Here is a 23503-nt window from a genome sequence, read left to right on the forward strand (position 1 = left end):
TCACTGATGGAAGGAGGTTTTGGCTCAAAATCTCACGATACATGGCCCCACTCAATCTTTCCTTAACACGGATCAATCGTCCTGTCCCCTTAGCAGAAACACAGCCCCAAAGCATGATGTTTCCACCCCCATGCTTCACAGTAGGTATGGTGTTCTTGGGATGCAACTCAGTATTCTTCTTCCTCCAAACACGACGAGTTGAGTTTATACCAAAATGGATACATGGATGATACAGCAGAGGATTGGGAGAATGTCATGTGGTCAGATGAAACCAAAATAGAACTTTTTGGTATAAACTCAACTCATCGTGTTTGGAGGAAGAAGAATACTGAGTTGCATCCCAAGAACACCACACCTACTGTGAACCATAATTTACAAATACATTCTTTAAAATTTCTACAATGTGAATGCCTGGATTTTTTTTTCACCTTCTGTCTCTCACAGTTGAAGTGTACCTATGATGAAAATTACAGACCTCTGTCATCATTTTAAGTGGGAGAACTTGCACAATCGGTGGCTGACTAAATACTTTTTTGCCCCACTGTATGTTCGTACAGTTAAAGTGCATGTGAATGAATGTGTACGTACGTACGTGTGTATGTAAATTATATTTTCTGTACGCCAACCAAAGCACAGCCCCAACCACCCAGAAAACCCCAACAAAAACGGAAGGAGTGGCGCCCAAAAAACGAATGACCACCGGCCCCACGCAGGCAAACCGGCCAGCGACAAGATTCCCGGCCGCTGGGCAGGCCGGCCGAAGAAAAGCCCCAGGAGAAACAGGAGACAACCAGCTCTCAAGCCACCGAGAGGCCACACTCTCCGTGGGCAGAAAGAGGACAGGACGCCCCGCCCCGAAGGACCAAGAGACTTCCCGCAGCCAAAAGGGAAAATCGCCCCGCCGCATCAGCCTCCAGAAGTTCAACACCCCAAGGAGAGCACGGTGGAGCCCGCCCCTGGCTGCCCGACTTAAGATGGCCGCAGCACTACACCCAAGCACCATGCCACAGGAACCACTAATCCCACCCCCGGGGTACTCCAACTGGAAAAAAATAATAATAATAAAAAATAAAAAATATAAAATTAAAATATATATATATATACATATTAGGGCTGCAAATCTTTGGGTGTCCCACGATTCGATTCAATATCGATTCTTGGAATCGCAATTCAATTATATATCGATTTTTTGGATTCAACGCGATTCTCGATTCAAAAACGATATTTTTCCGATTCAAAACGATTCTGTATTCATTCATCCATCCATCCATTTTCTACCGCTTATTCCCTTTCGGGGTCACGGGGGCGCTGGCGCCTATCTCAGCTACAATCGGGCGGAAGGCGGGGTACACCCTGGACAAGTCGCCACCTCATCGCAGGGCCAACACAGATAGACAGACAACATTCACACTCACATTCACACACTAGTGCCAATTTAGTGTTGCCAATCAACCTATCCCCAGGTGCATGTTTTTGGAAGTGGGAGGAAGCCGGAGTACCCGGAGGGAACCCACGCATTCACGGGGAGAACATGCAAACTCCACACAGAAAGATCCCGAGCCTGGATTTGAACCCAGGACTGCAGGACCTTTGTATTGTGAGGCAGACGCACTAACCCCTCTGCCACCGTGAAGCCCTGTATTCATTCAATACATAGGATTTCAGCAGGATCTACCCCAGTCTGCTGACATGCTAGCAGAGTAGTAGATTTTATTAAAAAAGCTTCTATAATTGTAAAGGACAATGTTTTATCAACTGACTGCAATAATGTAAATTTGTTTTAATTATCAAACGAACCAAGAATACGACTTATTTTATCTTTGTGAAAACATTGGACACAGTGTATTTTCAAGCTTTTGAGATGCGATGCAAGTGTAAGCCACTGTGACACTATTGTTCTTTTTTTTTAAATTTGTATAAATGTCTAATGATAATGTCAATGAGGGATTTTTAATCACTGCTATGCCGAAATTATAAATAATATTGATACTGTTGTTGACAATATTAATTTTTGTTTCACTACTTTTGGTTTGTTCAGTGTCGTGTTTGTGTCTCCTCTCAATTGCTCTGTTTATTGCAGTTCTGAGTGTTGCTGGGTAAGGTTTGGTTTTGGAATTGGATTGCATTGTTATGGTATTGCTGTGTAGTGGTTTGTTGGATTGATAAAAAAAATGAAAAAATGTTTTTAATCGATTAAAAAAAAAAGAGAATCGATTCTAAATCGCACATTGTGAGAATCGCGATTCGTATTTGAATCGATTTTTCCCCACACCCCCTAATACATACATACATACATACACACATATATATATATATATATATATATATATATATATATATATATATATATATGTATACACACACACACACACATATATGTACACACACATATGTAAATGTATACACACACACACATTTATATATATATATATATATATGTGTGTGTGTGGGTATATAATAATATATACACTTATATGTACAGTCGCGATCAAAAGTGTACATACACTTTTAAAGAACATAATGTCATGGCTGTTTTGCGTTTCCAATAATTTCTACAACTCTTATTTTTTTGTGATGTAGTGATTGGAGCACATACTTGTTGGTCACAAAAAACATTCATGAAGTTTGGTTTGGTTTTATTATGGCTCTACTGAAAATGTGAGCAAATGTGCTGGGTCAAAAGTATACATACAGCAATGTTAATATTTGCTCACATGTCCCTTGGCAAGTTTCACTGCAATAAAACACTTTTGGTAGTCATCCACAAGCTTCTGCTTGAATTTTTTACCACTCTTGACAAAATTGGTGCAGTTCAGCTAAATTTGTTTTAGCTTAATTTCTTCAGCATTGTCCGCACATTTAAGTCAGGACTTTGGGGAGGCCATTCTTAAACCTTCATTCTAGCCTGATTTAGCCATTCCTTTACCACTTTTGACCTGTGTTTGGGGTCATTGTCCTGTTGGAACACCCAACTGCGCCCAAGACCCAACCTCCGGGCTGATGATTTTAGCTTGTCCTGAAGAATTTGGAGGTAATCCTCCTTTTAAATTGTCCCATTTACTCCCTGTAAAGCACCAGTTCCATTGGCAACAAAACAGGGTCAGAGCATAATACTACCACCATGCTTGATGGTAGGATTGGTGTTCCTGGGATTAAAGGCCTCACCTTTTCTCCTCCAAAAATATTGCTGGGTATTGTGGCCAAACAGCTCCCTTTTTGTTTTATCTGACCACAGAACTTTCCTCCAGAAGGTCTTATCTTTGTCCATGTGATGTCAATACCTAGCAATATGTTTGGCGATAAAACAAAAACAGAGCTGTTTGGCCTCAATACCTAGCAATATGTTTGGAGGAGAAAAGGTGAGGCCTTCAATCCCAGAAACATGTAACTGGTGCTTTACAGAGAGTAAATGGGACAATGAAAAAGAAGGATTACCTCCGAATTCTTCAGGACAAGCTAAAATCATCAGCCCAGAGGTTGGGTCTTCGTTGTTCCAACAGGACAATCACCCCAAACACACCTCAAGAGTGGTAAAGGAATGGCTAATTCAGGCTAGAATTAAGGTTTTAGAACGGCTTTCCTAAAGTCCTGACTTAAAAGAAACAAGTCCATGTCAGAGAACAGAACTGCACCAATTTTGTCAAGAGGAGTGGTCAAAAATTCAAGTAGAAGCTTGTGGATGGCTACCAAAAGTGCTTTATTGCAGTGAAACTTGTCAAGGGACATGTAAGCAAATATTAACATTGCTGTATGTATACTTTTGACCCAGCATATTTTTGTTCACATTTACAGAAGACCCATAATAAATTCATAAAAGAGACAAACTTCATGAATGTTTTTTGTGACCAACAAGTATGTTCTCCAATCACTACATCACAAAAAATAAGAGTTGTAGAAATTATTGTAAACGCAAGACAGCCATGACATTATGTTCTTTACAAGTGTATGTAAACTTTTGATCGCGACTGTGTATATACATATATATATATATATATATATATATATATATATATACATATATATATATATATATACATATCTATATGTGTGTGTATATAATATATATATATATATCTGTGCAGCACTGCCACATGGGACACTGACTACCGTGGGGCAAACACCAGCTTCCAGTTCAAAAAGTACATAATAAATATTAATAACAATAAAAAATAAAAAATACGACACATACTTGACTTTGACCCTTAGACCCACTCTCTGTGGGAGTAAAACCCCACAAAGCGGTCAGTGTGGGCCTTATCACTGCAGGTTATGCATGCAAGGTCAGACTGAATAAACTCAGCTGCTGTCTACCAACAGTGCGGCAGCTGCCTGATTCCTCTGCACATTTGCAACAAGAAGTAAAACTAGAGAGCACCGCTTTGGCAGACAACCTTTTACACCTGCAGTTAGGGCTGGGCGATATGTGGAAAAGACTCGATATATCACGGGTTTGTCTCGGTGCGATACAGAAAATGACTATATGGTGATATTGGAGTATACGTTCTCACACAGTTGCTTTTAGCTGGGGCCATTACACTACAGGCTCTTCTCACTCTTCCTTGTCTCTCCCTCTCACAGAGACATAAAACAAGCGCACCTTCTTACATACGTCACATACTGTCGTGCGTGCAAAGTCATACGCTCCCGCAGAGCAGAGAGGTAGCGGCATGGGTAACATTAGCTGTGATGCTAGCGGAGTGGTGCGAGTGGTAATACGAGAGAGAGATAAGGTGCAGATCTGGTAACAAGTAAAGGAAGAATTCATTCCCAAGAAAAACAGCACAGGGTCCATCGTCTGGCGGTGGTTTGGCTTCAAGAGAGAAGATGCTGAACAGACAACCGTAATGTGTCAAGTATGCGGCAGAAGCGTTGATACAAAAAAAAGTAGGATTACTGCTAATTCGTAGCATCATTTTAAAAGTCACCCACTAGAGAATAAGGAGTGCTTGAAACTCTGCATGTCAACATCTCCGACCGGTGCCACACCAACAAAATGCCGGAGCAACATGCACTGACCCAATTGAGACTGGCGTCTTACATTTCTACATCAACACCGTATTAAAAAAACGGTCAACAACAGAAGGAGATAACGTCTGCAGAAACCTACCACATAGCGAAGGACATACACTATTTGATTTCCTATTATGCAGCCAATTTTTATTTCACAGTTATTAAAATATCTTGTGTGACATCATGCACAAAAGTGCCCTTTATTTATTTTTAAGTATTGTAGTGGTGTTCTGTACAAAAAGTGCACTTTAATTTAGTGTTGTTTTGATTTCATCTTAGTGACATCATGCACAAAAGTGCACTCAGCTTGTTTTCAAAATATCTCTGACAATCTTGCACTTTCTGTTTTGGAAATGACATGAATGTTTGTGCCGCTGCTTAATAACTGTTTAAAAAATACAGTTTTGGTAAATTGACTTAGTTGTGATTTCCCTCTCTGCTTGAAAGATTAAAAGTAGCATTTATTAATGCCGTATGAAGAAGAATGTTTTAATGTAGACACAGGGAATCATCATACTGCTGTGATTATATGCTTTAAGTGTTCATTGAAGGCTAAGGCAAAATATCAAGATATATATGGTGTATATATGATATATATGGCCTAAAAATATCGAGATATTAATAAAAGGCCATATCGCCCAGCCCTACCTGCAGTCATGGAGTCAGCTGAGTATACCACGACCAGGGGGAGGCAGAGTCGGCAAACATTGTACTCAAGCGAGAGTACCTTTAGAGTTTTGTGACTCAAGTGAAAGTCAAAAGTAGTCATCCAAAATTAATACTTGAATAAGAGTAGGTATTTAGTTCAAAACTACTCAAGTACTGAGTAATAGGTGAGTAACTTGGCTATTTTTGTGAATGGTATTTGTACTCTAACTATAGTTAGTGTGTGTGTTTTTCAGGGACAGAAAGACCCTACCACAGCAGGTACTGTAAAATATGCACCTTTTACAGTCCCTCATGGCGTTATGACACTAATGTTAGCATCTGTGCAGTTAAAACATTAAAAAACTGACTGCAACATGTTTTCTTTTTCATTGGAGTAGAATTTTGTCAGCTGAAATGTGAACATGTTTACTGACATAGATGGCAAAGCAGTTCCTTTTTCCTACTTTTTAAGGTAAACATTAAGGACGCATGTGTGTGTGCTGCCACATTTGACTTCATGTCACTTTTTACAGTGTGTGGTCATTTTTTTTTTATTGAAACTTTTATTAGTAGACTGCACAGTACAGTACATATTCCATACAATTGACCACTAAATGGTAACAACAGAATAAGTTTTTCAACTTGTTTAAGTCGGGGTCCACGTTAATCAATTCCAGCCATCCATCCATCCATTTCCTACCGCTTATTCAATTCATGGTACAAATATATACTATCAGCATAATACAGTCATCACACAAGTTAATCATCAGAGTATACTGTATACATTGAAATATTTACATTATTTACAATCCCGGGGGTGGGATGTGGACGGGGGGAGGTTAGGTTGGGTTGCTATCAGCATACTTCAGTCATCAACAATTATATCATCTGATAAATGCACATTGTAACAGTGTAGGTCTCTCTTGGTAGGATATGTACAGAGAGCGGTGACCATAGTGAGCTCAGAAAGCATAAGAACAAGTACATACATTTGATTATTTAAATTCCAGGGAGGTGGGATGTGGTGGGGGAAGGGGGTTAGGCTAGGGTTGTAGCTGCCTGGAGGTGTTCTTTTGGTGCGGTGTTTGATTGGTGAAATGTAATGAAACGTCAACAGTGCATTACGTTGTATTGGTGAAACTGAGTGATGTGACATGCCCGCAAAAAAAACAAACAAACCATTGTCATGTGTTTAATAATGATTGTGAACGATATGCAAAATGAGAGTAAAAGTGTAGTTCCCCTTTAAGAAACTTAAAGACTTGTTTGATATTGTCATTACTGCCACAAGTGGTGGAAAAGTGTATTACAACTAGGTGCCGCTGCAGCCCATATGGCCCACAGCTGAGAAAAACATATATTTTTGGGCCGCTCTCTCGGGGGTGCTCGCAAGCCAACAGTGGCTTGAAACCCTGACCACAAACGTGAATTACCGTGAAGATGAATACTGTCTACTGTTACTAAAGCTCCAGCAGGGATGTACATTATCCAACACAGTCGTCATCTAAGCTGTTTACTTTTCACATCTGCAGCATTGTCAGCTTATTTGATAGTAATTACTCTCTAAGTGCCCACATCACACTCAAGCGTGTTCAGCCCCAGACTGTGAAATGTCTTATCTAGAAACTGCAGCAGCAATGACTCCACTGACCTAGTGATTGTTTCACACTGTCATTTTCACTTCATTACCTCTGCACTGTCCTCCACAGAGGTATTAACAACAATAACCTGGAGGAGCGTCCGTACCTCCAGCAGGAGTACGTGTGCCAGCACATCACTCACTTGGACATGTGCGCCCTCACGGCGCTGCCGCCTGGCATGGATAAGGCCGAGTGGCTGGCCAGCAACAGTGAGTACATTGCTCTTCACTTTCAACGACTTTAAAGACGATCAGGGCTTCATTTTCCCCTTTCACGGTTTCCCCGCAGCTGTAGCATTTTTCAAACACATAAACCTGTTCTCCAGCGCGCTGTCCGAGTTCTGCACGCCCAGCACCTGCCCGACTGCCTGTGGACCAGGCGACACGTAAGTTAATGGAGCGCAACACTCTGAAATGAACCAATCCTGAGATATGGTTATTTATGTTGTCATTATTTGGGAAATGATCCTTTAAAGGTCATATTTTATGTGCCGAACTGCTGCAATGTAAAACAAAAGTAAAACCCAGTGAAGCTAAGAGGTAATTATTACTCTTTTATAAGAATAAGTACACACTGTAAAAAAAAAATCCTATCTGTTTTATCCAGAGCTTTCATGCTTTTATTTCTATTTTTATCCATGTTTCTGTTTTATCTAATGCAGTGGTTCTTAACCTTGTTGATGGTACCGAACCCCACCAGTTTCATATGCACATTCACCGAACCCTTCTTTAGTGAAAAATAAAATGTTTTTTTATTTATTTTCAAATTCAAGACAAAGTTATATGTTTTTTTTTTTTTACTAGTACACAACATTAACATCACCTTGTTCAAAGAACGAAACCAACACAGTGCATGGACTCACAACAAATTACATACTTGCAAATTAGATGGAAAATTAGAGGGAACATTATTTGGGGGGGGGGTATCCATAATACTCACACTTCCTTTTTATTGTCATTCAAATGTTAACTTTACAGTACAGATACGCCGATAGGGAGATGTTTTTATTTACACGATTGATTGATTGATTGATTGATTGAATGAAACTTTTATTAGTAGATTGCACAGTACAGTACAGTACATATTCCGTACAATTGACCACTAAATGGTAACACTCAAATTAGTTTTTTTAACTTGTTTAATTAAGTCGGGGTCCACGTTAATCAATTCATGATTCTGGTGTGTCTTGACCGCTGCGGCGGAGGCTCTGCCGAACCCCTGAGGCACACTCACCGAACCCCTGGGGTTCGATCGAACCCAGGTTAAGAACCACTAATCTAATGTTTATCTAGTGTTTTTCATGTTTTTGTTTTTATTTTAAAATTGTATTATATATTCTAACTTTCTATTTTTATTTAATTTTTTTTATACTTTTTAGCATTTTGAGATTTTAAAATGTAAAGTGCGTTACAAATGTAAAAAATAATTATTTTAATATTACTAAAATACGGGTAACTGTGCTTGCCAGGAATGCACTGTAAAAAAATACAGTCACGAAGTATAGGACCTTACGGAATCTGTAAATTTTACAGTTGATAACTGTTTTTGCTTATGGTAAATTACTATCAAAAAACTGATATATTGTTAGCCTGTTTGCAAAAGAAACTATAGAATTTACAGTAAAATACTGGCAGCTATAGTTGCCAGGAATACGCTGTAAAACAACATAAGTGGCCTACTTAGTGGCCTAGTGGTTAAGAATATTGGTAGGTTGTGAGTTCAAACACCGACCGAGTTATACCAAAGACTATAAAAATGGGACCCATTACTGCCCTGCTTGGCACTCAGTATCAAGGGTTGGAATTGGGGGTTAAATCACCAAAAATGATTCTCGGGCGCGGCCACCGCTGCTGCCCACTGCTCCCCACTGCTCCCATCACCTACTAGGGGGTGAACAAGGGGATGGGTCAAATGCAGCGGACAAATTTCACCACACATAGTGTGTGTGAGACAATCATTGGTACTTTAACTTTAAGGCCAATTTTAGTGTTGCCAATTAGCTAGGCTGACCCTATTCTGAAATCCCAAAAAGAGAACACATATATGCGTGCCAAGGCGGGCAGCACGCCAAGGCCGGGAGTAGGTGAAAATGTGCCAAGGATACTCGAACTTGCTTTATAAATAATATATTTATTTAAATAAAGCATTTTTTCTCCTCTGTTGACTGCTGTGTTAACGCTAGGGATTTTTAAAATGGGGTCCCGGGGACCCCATCAAGTCATAAAAATGGGGTCCCACAGTAAATTTTTGGGGTCCCACTTTTCTGTAAGCGTTTTGAAAACAAATGATAAACGTATTCATTATCCTGTTGTATCTCACATTCTATATCGTGTTTTGGAAAAGGTTGTCATAAATGTTACTTAACTCATTAAAAAAATAAATAAAGAAAGAAAACAAACGTGTATACATATGTAAATGTATTCAGTTATAAACATTCATTCACTTTCTTCTTTCCTTCATGGATCTAAACTTTACCGCTGCTGGTAGTTTTTTCTATGTTTTTATTTAATAAGTTGTAGGTGTATTTCAGTATAAAAGTGTAAAAAGTGTTTTGCTTCGGTCATGAAATGATGATAATGGTGAGCCAGGGCATACATACATTTTATATTTAACGCTTAAATCTCTGGAGTCTACATCAATTTCACATCTATCCCTCATTTCAAAATGTTTTAGTTTTTTTATGTTGTTTTTTTTGTTTGTTTGTTTTCCGCTCTTTTTTGTCAAACAAAACTATGTTTTTAACGGCAAACAATATGCAAAATCTTCCACCAAAACGATTTTTCTTAGTGGAATATTTGATGTGAAGTAATGGGAACCTTGGATAGGTCAATAATTCATAATAACATTGATTTTGATTCAATATTATGTTTTGAGCAATGACAGTTTGAAAGAAAAAAAAACAACTTTGTTTTATTAGTCAACATTGCAACTTTTTCTAAATTACATTTCACCTTTAAGCTTTTTTATTTCACTTATGTTATGTTTTAGTTTATTTTAATAGTATTTTTAGAATGTGCCCTGGGCCTTAAAGGCCTACTGAAATGAGATGTTTTTATTTATTTCAGTAGGCCTTTAACAGCTAGCCTGTCTCCATCCTCAAACGATGTGGATCCAGCGGGAGATAAAAGTGAAGTTTCCATGGACTCACAAATACTAAAATAACTCATTTACTGGAGTTAAAAATGTTGACTTTACACTCACCTTAGTGTTTACCAAGAAGTCCATTTCCTTTTCCAGGCAAAACTAGAACCAACACTTCCTGTCAATAGTTTCACTTCCCTAACTTCCCCGGAAGTCCCGCCCCCCATTCAAAGGGATTGGCTAACACCTTGTAGCCAGCCGCTACAATATTTACAGCTAGAATTCACACACATATATACATATATACGGTAACTTAACCCTGGACCTACATTGAAAATACACGCAACCCTACTTCAAAATGCCGGACATATGACGCATTTTTTAAAAAAACGCCCGGACACAGCCGCAAAAGAGAACATGTCCGGGGAAAAGAGGACGTATGGTCAGCCTAAATTAGCCTATTACCAGGTGCATGTCTTTAGAGGTTGGAGGAAGCCAAAGTACTCAGAGAGAACCCACACAGTCGCGGGGAGAACATGCAAACTCCACACACAAAGACCCCTTGTCCGGGAATCCAACCCAGGACCTTCTCACTGTGAGGCACGAACGCTAACAACAGCTCCACCATGCTGCCCTGTCACCAATACTAGTATCTGCAAAATGCCTGTTTCTGAGACATGTGAGCGGTACATGAGGATTTTACCTTGAAAGTATTTGTACCAACCTTTCACTTGACACCTCACAACACAACCTTATGCAACACGTTTCTTTAAGTGAGCTATTAAAAGAGCGTCTTAAATGCTCCGTATCTGTTAAATAGCTGTTTGCAAACAGTTCCAACACACTTAAACACACAGTTTGCAGTGAAGCACATAGACAAAACCTCTAAATGTTCGAAACCACTTGCCACAAAAATACATAAAAACACATGTTGTTCACTAGGCTAATGCTTTAACACAAAAAAACATTTATGCTGTAAATGTAGATGTACAATCTGCAACATCTCTAATTCACAGAATAATAGCGTAAAGTATCATTAGCATGTGTGTGACATTACAGTATTTGAAAAAGCATTTAACAATGGGGTTTTTTTACATTTTAAAAGTTAATTAATGTGTTTTGTACGCATTATAACTACAGATGTCCAATAATGGCTTTTTTGCCATTATCCATTATTCCGATATTGTCCTACTCTTAATTACCGATACCGATATACACAGTCGTGGAATTAAAACATTAATATGCCTATTTTTGTTGTGATGCCCCGCTGGATGCATTAAACAATGTAACAAGGTTTTCCAAAATAAATCAACTTAAGTTATGGAAAAAAATGCCAACGTGGCACTGCCATATTTATTATTGAAGTCACAAAGTGCATATATTTTTTTAACATTCCTCAAAACAGCAGCTTGGAATTTGGGACATGCTCTCCCTGAGAGAGAATGAGGAGGTTGAGGTGGGTGGGGTTGGAGGGGCGGGGGTAGGGGGTAGCAGGCGTGTATATTGTAGCGTGCCGGAAGAGTTAGTGCTGCAAGGGGTTCTGGGTATTTTTTCTGTTGTGTTACGGTGCAGATGTTCTCCCGAAATGTGTTTGACATTCTTGTTTGGTGTGGGTTCACAGTGTTGCACATATTTGTAACAGTGTTAAAGTTGTTTGTATGGCCACCCTCAGTGTGACCTGTATAGCTGTTGACCAAGTACGACTTGTATTCACTTGTGTGGGTGAAAAGCCGGAGATATTATGTGCCTTTAAGGTTTATTGGTGCTTTGTACTTCTCTCTTTGTCCGTGTACACAGCAGCATTTCAAAAAGTCATAAATTTTACTTTATGAAACCGATACTTTCCTATATTACGTTTTAAAGCATTTATCGGCCCATTTTTTCGGCAGCCCGATATTATTGGACATATCTAATTAGAACCATAGTAATTTAGGTTATTTACTGTTTCTCGGTTTGCAGGAATACACTTTATTTGCTACTGTGATGAACTATTTTTGATTTTACTGTGTTTTACTGTTGCTGTTTAACAATTGCTTTCTGTAGTTTTAATGGTCATTTTTTACATTGAACATTAAAAACATGGTAATTTATTAAGAACTCACCCGAACATGCATATAGTTCAAATAATTGCGTCCAGTTAAAGGCTGCAGCTATCAATCGTTTTAGAAATCGAGCAATCTATCGATTATTTAGTGAAATAATCAAACACTTTCTAGCCACAATGCGTCTTTTACAGAAAATAGTTGAAATACAACTGCCTGTAGGAGATAAAGGCTTGGATGAAGGACAATTTTCTGCACCTGAACAGCTCCAAAACCAAAGCCATTCTAGTCGGCACCCCACATCAGACCCAGTCATCCACCATCACCAGCATCACCTTCTCCGGCCACAACTTCCACCTGTCATCCTCAGTCACTAACCTGGGTGTTAGAATGGACCCTCACCTGACCTTTGAAGCTCACATGTCAGGATGGCCGAGCGGTCTAAGGCGCTGCGTTCAGGTCGCAGTCTCCCCTGGAGGCGTGGGTTCGAATCCCACTTCTGACAAAGACTTTTTTTTACCATGAATTGATTAACGTGGACCCCGACTTAAACAAGTTGAAAAACTTATTCGGGTATTACAATTTAGTGGTCAATTGTACGGAATATGTACTGAACTGTGCAATCTACTAATAAAACTTTCAATCAATCAATCAAAACAAAAAACAACTTTGCAAGACCTCCTTCTACCACATCAGGAACATTGCAAAACTCCACCCCCCACTCACTCTCTCTGATGACGAGAGGCTCGTCCACGCCTTTGTCTCCTCCAGGATCGACTACTGCAACACACTTCTTGTCGGGATCCCCAGCAACAACATCCAGAAGCTGCTGAACATACAGAATAGTTCTGCTAGGATCCTGATGACAGTGAGGAAATATGACCACATCGCACCGGTTCTCAAATCCCTTCACTGGCTTACTATTCCACTCAGGATAGAATACAAAGTCTCCCTACTAACTCACCAGTGCCTTAATGGAAATGCACCCTTCTACCTCAAACAACTGCTCACCCCCAAATCCTCCACACAACACCTCCGCTCCGGACAGGCTAACCTCCTCCAACCACCAAGGACAAAGTTCCGAACCATAAGAGACCGGGCTTTCTGCTCCACCGCTCCCAGTCTGAGTAACGCTCTCATTGACCACCTGAGGGCACCACAGACTGTGGATGCTTTTAAAAAAGGTTTAAAAACCCTTCTTTTAAAAAAAAAAACTTTTGATAGATTTATGTGTGCTCGTTCTAGCTATTAGGACGTTCTAGTTTTTATTTAATTTTACTATTTATTTTACTCATTGGGGGCAGCTATTTGTTGTTCGAGCTTTGTTTTTTTTTTTTTTAAATGCATTGTAGCACTTTGAGATTGTTTGTTTAATGTAAAGTGCTTTTACAAATAAACTCTATTATTATTAAATAAACCAATGTTTTTTTCTGATGACCTGTAGTCTCACTTAAAATTAATTCCACTTTTACCATAGTAGCATTATTATATATTACTTGTATTTTTATAAATAAGTAAAAATGGTAATACGCAGGTGTCAAATTCAAGGCCCAGGGGACCAGATCTGGCCAGCCACATTATCTTATGTGGCCCGTGAAATGCTGGAAATTGTGGCAATAAAACACTTTCTAGCTAAATGTGTCTGTTCTTTTAATATTGACAGAAAAATGTACTGCATGCAATTGCGTATTTTCTAAACTTTAATATGATCTGATCACGTGACAAGATAGTTTGTCACCTTAACTTAAGATTTTAAAGCAAGTTATCCATCAATATTAGTAAAAAAACAATAGTTTAACAAGGCTGTCATATATTTACATTCATATACTATATATTTACTGTTACAACCCATAATTGTGATGAAATCGAGTTTGACACACCTGAGGTAATAGATAATAAAGAACTCTACTAAAGCAATAGTATTTGGTCAAGTATGATGAGAGACAATGTATTTAACAATTGAACACATGCACATTTGAAAGTGTATTAATTGGGTGGGGGCGGGGGGTGGTACCCAGAGTGCGATCTGTGCACTCTGGGTGACACCAATATATACCAACCAATAGGTGCACGGCTCTCATGTGCTCTTTTTTTACAGCATGCTTGCGGAAAACAATGTCTGTGTACTTTCAGGGATGTGAGCACCCTTTGAGAATAAATAGAGGAAAACTGATGAGAAAAGAGGAAGGTTTCTCTTGGCACAAAGTGCTACCACACGTAAGACCCAAGAGAAAAGTTTGAAAATCAATTCTACATTTCCTGCAATTGGGTGCACTTCTACACTATATTCTTTTTACCTTCAGATTTATTGTCATCTTCCGACCTCTTTATGACACTTAAATGTCCCGTTTAATGTAGCACATGCATTTTTACTTTTTTTAGTAGATAATTTAGATAGGCTCCAGCGCCCATGCGACCCCGAAGGGAATAAGGAATAAGCAGTAGAAAAATGGATGGATGGATGGAATTTACTAACAATATTATCATTGAAAATATTATGAGAAATTATATAACATGCATGCAAACAACTCAGAAAACATTTCCCATTTGGCAACTCTATCCTGTAGCCACGCCCCCTCGGGAAATATATTTCCTGTGTCGTGACCTTTGTTTATTATCCGTCACGTCAAAAATATACCTTCTCGGTGGCTACTAATAAATACTGTAAAACTACAACTGGTTGGGTGCTAACAGTGTTTGATTTGTAATCATCCAAATATGATTGGCAGCAAAGTAGGCAAAGTTAAAGTTAAAGTACCAATAATTGTCACATACACACAAAGTGTGGTGAAATTTGTCCTCTGCATTTGACCTAACCCCCTTGTTCATCCCCTGGGAGGTGAGGGGAGCAGTGGGCAGCAGCGGTGCCGCGCCCGGGAATCCTTTTTGGTGACTTAAACCCCAGTTCCAACCCTTGATACTGAGTGCCAAGCAGGGAGGTAATGGCTCCCATTTTTTTAGTCGTTGCTACGACTCGGCCGGGGTTTGAACTCACAACCTACCGATCTCAGGGCGCACACGCTAACCACTAGGCCACTGAGTTGTGACTCGGACAGTGAACGCAGGCGACAACAAGAAAGCCAGCAAGGTGGTTGGTTATCTATCCATCCATCCATTTTCTACCGCTTATTCCCTCCGGGATCGCGGGGGGCGCTGGTGTCTATTTCAGCTTCAATCGGGCGGAAGGCGGCATACACCCTGGACAAGTCGCCACTTCATCGCAGGGCCAACACAGATAGACAGACAACAGACAAAGGTTGTCCTGATCGTCTCCCTGTCCACAATGACTACCTGCCGCTGAGGCGAGTGTTCAACCCATTTTGTTTACATCCCATTTGTATTGATATTTAATTTAAAAATGCAGAAGTGATACGTTCACAAGAAAAATTAACATTAAAAAGGTGCATATCCGCGTACATTTCACATCCCTGTATTACACTCATTAAACAAATCATCGAGGCAACAAAATATAAATGGAATAAATTGACAATTGTAAAACCTCTAAAGGTAGATTCCGCACTGATTGACTATACCAACGGCTTTGTTTTAGAGTTTATGTTTGGACTGACGACCACGGCAGGAAGCTGAAGTGCTCCGCTCCACTTTACTTTGACTACGCCATGTCCTACATTCAGGACCTACTAACTGATGAAGATGTGTTCCCTACAAAAGCAGGTAAAAGTCCCAAATGTTTCGCTCTGTTGCACATCACTGATTAGGACTAAAGCGCTCACCTCTACCTCCAGGCTCAGTGTTCCCCACAGGCTTCATCTTTCTGGTCCAGAAGGTGTTTTTGCTGCTGTTCAGGACTCTGGCCCACATTTACTGGTCTCACTACCGGCAGACGCTGGCACTGGGCCTCCACCCACACCTAAACACACTTTTCACACACCTGGCCCTCTTCTGCCGGCAGCACGCGCTCCTGGATGCGGAGGACACGGAGCCGCTGCGGGACCTCATTAAGGCTCTGGGACTGCAAGGATGAGACAGGAAACATTGGCCGGTTACAGCTGGATAAGAAGTTTTGTGAAATGTTCACCCACATCAGGCTTCAGTCGTGTATAGATTTTTATTTTTAATGACTTTGTCATAAATTGTGTATTTTTTACCATGACAATGCATAACTATGTACTGATACAGACATTGCTGGTCCTTTAAGTATTCTACATTTGTATTTTAAACACCCATAATCTTCTGGTTGCCACCTCTCAACTGACATAACTGGTGGTCCAGTAGCAAGTATTAACTGTGCCATCATCTATAACATATACAACCACCATAAGAAGTATGACAACATTAAGACTGCATGATTACAATCTCCTCTCAACTATTATATATGAAACTACTCAACTTGTGTGTACTCTGTGCCATAAACCTGTGCCTGGAAAATAAAAGTGGCAAAAATGTTACAGATGATAGGATGCATCAGAAACCTTTGTTATACAGCACCTGTTTATATTCCAAACTGACCTGCGACTCTTTTATTATTTGTTTGCCAACAACGCCCCCTGCTGCCATATTGACAAAACACTACCTCCAGTATGTTACCAACAAGTCCTTTTTGACCCCACATAAGAGAGGCTTCAGTGGCAAACGCAAATTGTACCACTGAACCACCAATTTTCACATGAATACTGTGAATCGGTTCACATTACAATTGCATCAAAAACATATAAAAATTAATATTACCCAGACCGACTTTTTGGCCCTAAACTATTAGAAACATCTGGCAGGATGATGCAATTAACTTCTAAATCACTGGAAACTACAGACACAGTGGTCAACATGTATTCAAACTTCTACAAACAAATTGACTTAAAAATGTGCACTTTAAAATTCAAGCAAAATTCTAAGGAAAGCTCATTGAACAAAACCACACAAATGGAAAGTGAAATGATAACCATAGAGATGGAAATGGAACTTGGTGATAAAGCCAAAGCGTCACAAGTGTATCTCTCCTGACTGCTCAGTATAATATAACCAAGTCCCAAACAAAAGTAGGCGATATACGGCATAAATTATAAACATTTGGCCGACGATAGAACTTTTATACTATCGTGAAAACTGCATTTTGATGACACATTCTAGTCGTGCGACGCAAATTTGTCAGCGACAAGCGAACGACCGCATCAATGCAATCTAGCGTCGTCACGAGCAACTGTGTCCTTAACACAATGTAGTGTCCTCTCGAGCAACTAACTATGTAATCCTTGTCTCAATGGCAACAACAAAAATGTGTGTCTTATAAATTATTCTGACTGGAGGACGAGGAATAGCTAAACAAGCTAAGCTAGAGCTCTTAAACGTAAACAGGGGTGGGCGGATCGATATAAATATTGACAGTAACAATGTGTAGTATCATCATATTGTCGATACTTTAAGGATTAGGTCAATACTCTCAATAACACAAAAACGTTTAGTCTTTCTGTTGTTGTTTACAAATCAGAGCATAAGTCTACGGCTGGAAGATATGGCCTTTTATTAATATCTCATTACTTTTAGGCCATGTCACGATTCACGATATACTGTATATCTGGATATTTTGCCTTAGCCTTGAATGAACACTTGATGCATATAATCACAGCAGTATGATGATTATATTTGTCTACATTAAAAAAATGTTGTCACATACGGCATTAATATATGCTACTTTTAAACTTTCGTGCAGAGAGGGAAATCACAACTAAAAGTGTATTTATTAAACAGTTATTAAGCAGTGGCACAAACATTCATGTCATTTCCAAAACAGAAAGTGCAAGATTGTCAGAAACATTTTAAAACAAGCTATTAGTGCACTTTTGTGCATGATGTCACTAAGATGACGTATCAAAACAACACTGAAATAAAGTGCACTTTTTGTACAGAACGCCACTACAATGTTTTAAAACAAATAAAGTGCATTTTTGTGCATGATGTCACACAAGTTATTTCAAAAACTGTCAAATAAAAATGAGCTGCATAATAAGAAATCAAATAGTGTATGGCCTTCGCTATGTGGTAGGTTACCGCGGACGTTATCTCCTTCTGTTGTTGACTATTTTTTTCATACAGTGTTGATCTGGAAGTGGTTGCTTTGGTATTTTGTGGGTAAACAAAAAAATAACAGCAGTAGAAATTATTGGAAACTCATGACAGCCATGTCTTTAAGTTCTTTCCAACTTTTGACCACAACTGTTTATACATTATATATGATAATAGCTTCAATTTGAGGCAAGTTATTTTTCCATTCTACTAGTACTTTAAAGGTCCTAATTGAACCAGAGTCATCAGGTAGTAGTAGTTTAGAAGTAAGCACACATGCAAACTTGTGTGACCCGGTTCCAGTGATGGCACGTGTTAAGACTAGGTTGAGATTGGAATGTTAGAAAGTGAGCTTAAGAGGATATAGTACTGTGAAGTGCTGAGTTTGTCTGACTTGAAACCACCTCCTTAGTTTATTTTAATCAGCTTCACAGTCTGAGCTGTGTCCTCTACCTAACACAAACACATTATTCTGTCCTTCACACATGTTGACATTTTGTTACCCTCATAAACAAGTCGTGTCTTTACTCCATGTGCCACGGGTTACATGCTTTTTACGAGCTGTGAACATTTAAAAGACTCACGTTCACTTTCGCGAGTGGAAAAGTTTGAAGTCAGAAGAGGTGAACCTATGGTAAAGCACAGTTAGCCAAAACATTGCGGAACATAAGGAGATCTAATACACCAACTGTTTTTACAACCTCCTACTGGCTTTGTTTTTGTTTTTTTTCAGCTGACATGTTAAGTTCAGTGGTTCATGTCGAAGTGGGCATATTTCCTAGTGTTCTAATAAAAACACCTTTAACTTTTGCAGCCTGGTTGCAGGTGGATAAGGGCGAGGGACTTGGGGGGTAAGCCAACACTCAGGCATGTGATCCCCTAGCCAGTGCCCTGGTGGGGGACATGGGGGCTTCGATAGTGCCTTTAAATTCACCAAACAGGTCAGCTCAGTGGTTAGTACCAGCTTTTACCATCTCAGAACCCTAGCAAACACCAAGGCCTGGAGACTGCTATGCACGCCTTCATCACACACAAGCTTCACATGTTGCTTCCTGTTCGTTAAATAACTTCTAATCCAGTTTAAGACCAACCCTCTGATGCCATACCGTTAATGTGTTCACAAATGTCAAACTGAAAAAAAAAACAGTCTTACTGTAGGCTTAAAAAAAGTAAGAGCTAGCACTGAGCACCGGGACAGACAAGCTTCACAGTGTCTTCGCTGAATGAGCAGGTATCAGACACCTCGGTCTCCTCAAACGTATATTCGCTCATCCATGCCGACTGGACACTGGCCGAGTTGGCGGGCGGCTGAGAGTGGAGTCGGCTCTCTTGGTTGCTTTGTTGGGTCTGCTCCTGTCTATGGCCATGCATCCTCCACCCCAGCAGACGATGGCGTGGAACGCCGCAGAGGCCACCAGAGTGTATGTGTTTCTTTTACATAGCCATAGCACACATGTTTATGTGTGCTATGGCCTCAGTCTGGACCTCCTCTCCAGGGGCCCAGGCTTAGACTGAGTTTTATTTTTTTCTCCCCCCATCCCCAGCGTTTCACCTTTTTTGTAAGGGGCGCCAGAAGTTGGCAGACCTGTCAGTGATCCTGTTCTGTCTCTCTGTAAGGTTTTTCTGCTCTTAAATGGGATTGTGCTGAAAATGTTAATTTCCCCTCGGGGTTTATTAAAGTACCGTATTTCCTTGAATTGCCCCCGGGGCGCTAATTAATTTAAAACCTCTTCTCACTCCTGCGCTTATCAAAGACATGCGGTAAAAGTAAGCATGCGCTAATTATTTTAAAACCTCTTCTCACTCCGGCACTTACCAAAGGTATGCAGTAAAAATTTGAGTGTGATGTAAGCTTGGACCTTAAATCAAACTGTATAGCTCTTAATCTTCTTCCCTTGATGCGATTTCAAATTACCGGTATTGAAATCAGCCTCCTACATTTTGAAAATGATGACAGGGGAAGTGTCACTCGTGACGTCACCAGTTTGACCAAGCATGAGCTAATTATTTTGGGAAGCGAGTTTGACCCGGCAGTAATTCAAGGCAGGCGCATACTATATGTCCTGCGGCAATTCAAGGAACTACGGTATTTCTGATTCTGATTTACTTTTTATTCATAGCTGTATGTAGAAGTGGCTGTTTGCATCACCATTGCTCTCTTAATGTCTTTAATGTCCTTTGGGTTCTTTGACGTTTCCCTCACATGTAAGAAGGGGAATTGTGCTATGGCTATGAGTTGTTTTTTTCCTTGGGCCCAGGCATAGACCGATTTTTTTTCTCATCCCCCGCCAATTGTTTACCTGTATTTCACCTTTTTTGTAAGGGGCGCCGAAAGTTGGCAGACGTGTCAGCTATCCTGTTCCGTCTCCCTGTAATGTTTGATACTGTTCCGTCTCCCCGTAATGTTCGTCTGATCTTGAAAGGGATTGTGCTGAAAATTGTAATTTCCCTTCGGGGATTAATAAAGTATTCCTGATTCTGAAACCACCTGAAGGCAAGGTAAAGAGTTTATACTGTGAAATATAAAAAGTAAACAACATCATGTAAAACTACTAAATCCTAGCCTGGACTCCGAAGAGTTAAATTAATTTTACATTGGCTTGCTATGAAATGAGTGTTTTATTGTCTTAGAACTTATCTTAAAGGCCTACTGAAACCCACTACTACCGACCACGCAGTCTGATAGTTCATATATCAATGATGAAATCTTAACATTGCAACACATGCCAATACAGCCGGTTTAGTTTACTAAATTGCAATTTTAAATTTCCCGCGAAGTGTCCTGTTGAAAACGTCGCGGACTGATGACGCTTATGTTGACGCGTGATTGTGACGTTATTGGTTGGAGCGGACATTTTATCCCAGCACCACTCACGGCTAAAAGTCGTATGCTTTAATTGCATAATTACACAGTATTTTGGACATCTGTGTTGCTGAATCTTTTGCAATTTGTTCAATTAATAATGGAGACATCAAAGAAGAATGCGGTTGGTGGAAAGCAGTGGATTGCAGCTGCCTTTAGCAACCAAAACAAAGCCGGTGTTTCTTTGTTTGTTGTGAAGCTTTAATATGGAACAGAGCGGTCAAGCGAACATGTTTCTCTACCACATGTCAACTGGCAGGTTTCGGTGAGAAAATTGTGGTACTAAGTCGGCTCTTACCGGAGACATGAGCAGAGCTTGCGTCCTCCTGCAGCTGTTAAAGAGGCAGCTGCGACTTTCTTGGCTCCTCCATGGCGGTCACCACACCCCTCCGACTTTCAGGTTTGACTTTATAATCTCACTAAAACACTAGTAACACAATAAGCAGATAAGGGATTTTCCAGAATTATCCTAGTAAATGTGCCTAATAACATCTAAATCGCTCCCACTGCTGTCGCCTTTTTTCTTCTTCTAGTGCTTCACTTTGACTTTCCTCATCCACAAATCTTTCATCCTCACTCATATTAATGGGGAAATCGTCGCTTTCTCGGTCCGAATCGCTCTTGCTGCTGGTGGCCATGATTGTAAACAATGTGAAGATGTGTGGAACCCTACAACCCGTGACGTCACGCACACATCGTCTGCTACTTCCGGTACAGGCAAGGCTTTTTTATTATTGACCAAAAGTTGCTAACTTTATCGTCGATGTTCTCTACTAAATCCTTTCAGCAAAAATATGGCAATATCGCGAAATGATCAAGTATGACACATAGAATGGACCTGCTATCCCCGTTTAAATAAGAACATCTCATTTCAGTAGGCCTTTAAGCAGGTCCATTCTGTGTGTCATACTTGATCATTTTGCGATATTGCCATAGTTTTGCTGAAAGGATTTAGTAGAGAACATCCACGATAAAGTTCGCAACTTTTGTTCGCTAACAGAAAGGCCCTGCCCTTACCGGAAGTCGCAGACGATGACGTCACATGTTGATGGCTCCTCACATATTCACATTGTTTTTAATGGGAGCCTCCAACAAAAAGTGCGATTCGGACCGAGAAAACGACAATTTCCCCATTAATTTGAGCGAGGATGAAAGATTCGTGTTTGTGGATATTGATAGCGGCGGACTAAAAAAAAAAAAATGTTTAAAAAAAAACTCGATTGCATTGGGACGGATTCAGATGTTTTTAGACACATTTACTTTGATATTTCTGGGAAATCCCTTATCTTTCTATTGTGTTGCTAGTGTTTTAGTGAGTTTAACAGTACCTGATAGTCGGAGGTGTGTGTCCACGGGTGTCTTGACGCCAATGTCTCAGGGAAGTCGACGGCAGCTTTATGGACGGCGCAAGCTCAGCTGATCTCCGGTAAGAAGCGACTTTTTACCACAATTCTCTCACCGAAACCTGCTGGTTGACATTAGGTCGGGATCCATGTTCGCTTGACCGCTGTGATCCATAGTAAAGTTTCACCTCCGGTAATTTTAAACAAGGAATCACCGTGTGTTTGTGTGGCTAAAGGCTTCCCAACTCCATCTTTCTACTTTAACTTCTCCAATATTAATTGAACAAATTGCAAAATATTCAGCAACACAGATCTACAAAATTCTGTGTAATTATGCCGTTAAAGCAGACGACTTTTAGCTGTGTGTGTGTGCAGCGCTCATATTTCCTAACAGTCCGTGACGTCACGTGTACACGTCATCATTACGCGACGTTTTCCAGAAGAAACTGCCGGGAAATTTAAAATCGCAATTTAGTAAACTAAAAAGGCCATATTGGCATATGTTGCAATGTTAATATTTCATCATTGATATATAAACTATCAGACTGCGTGGTGGGTAGTGGTGGGTTTCAGTAGGCCTTTATTAATGGATTTCTGATTCTGAAACCACCTGAAGGCAAGGTAAAGAGTTTATACTGTAAAATATAAAAAGTAAACATCATGTAAAACGACTAAATCCTAGCCTGGACTCCAAAGAGTTAAATGAATTTTACTTTGGCTTGCTATAAAATGAGTGTTTCATTGCCTTAGAAGTCATCTTAATGAAGTTTTCTTTCAGTGAGTTGATAAGTGTGAGGTTGTTCCTCCTCCTTGCTTCACATCCTCCAGTCAGACCTTATAAATAAGAAAGCCTCC

At 39.9% G+C, this 23503-nt stretch overlaps 1 protein-coding gene and 1 non-coding gene across 2 annotated transcripts in view; both read left to right on the forward strand.

The window, feature by feature from the left end:
* Window positions 1-16837, forward strand: part of LOC133562968 (MOB kinase activator 2) — a 25277-nt gene extending 8440 nt beyond the window's left edge. The window contains exons 2-5 of the mRNA XM_061916825.1: window positions 7368-7507; window positions 7587-7683; window positions 15972-16096; window positions 16168-16837. Coding sequence (XP_061772809.1) covers window positions 7368-7507; window positions 7587-7683; window positions 15972-16096; window positions 16168-16406 — 601 coding nt within the window. The 3' untranslated portion in view covers window positions 16407-16837. The remainder of the gene's footprint in view (window positions 1-7367; window positions 7508-7586; window positions 7684-15971; window positions 16097-16167) is intronic.
* Window positions 12844-12926, forward strand: trnal-cag (transfer RNA leucine (anticodon CAG)). Its single transcript has one exon. It is a non-coding gene; the product is annotated as a tRNA-Leu (tRNA).
* Window positions 16838-23503: the final 6666 nt, after the last annotated feature.

Source organism: Nerophis ophidion, linkage group LG12 (assembly GCF_033978795.1).
Source record: "Nerophis ophidion isolate RoL-2023_Sa linkage group LG12, RoL_Noph_v1.0, whole genome shotgun sequence".
NCBI lineage: Eukaryota > Metazoa > Chordata > Actinopteri > Syngnathiformes > Syngnathidae > Nerophis > Nerophis ophidion.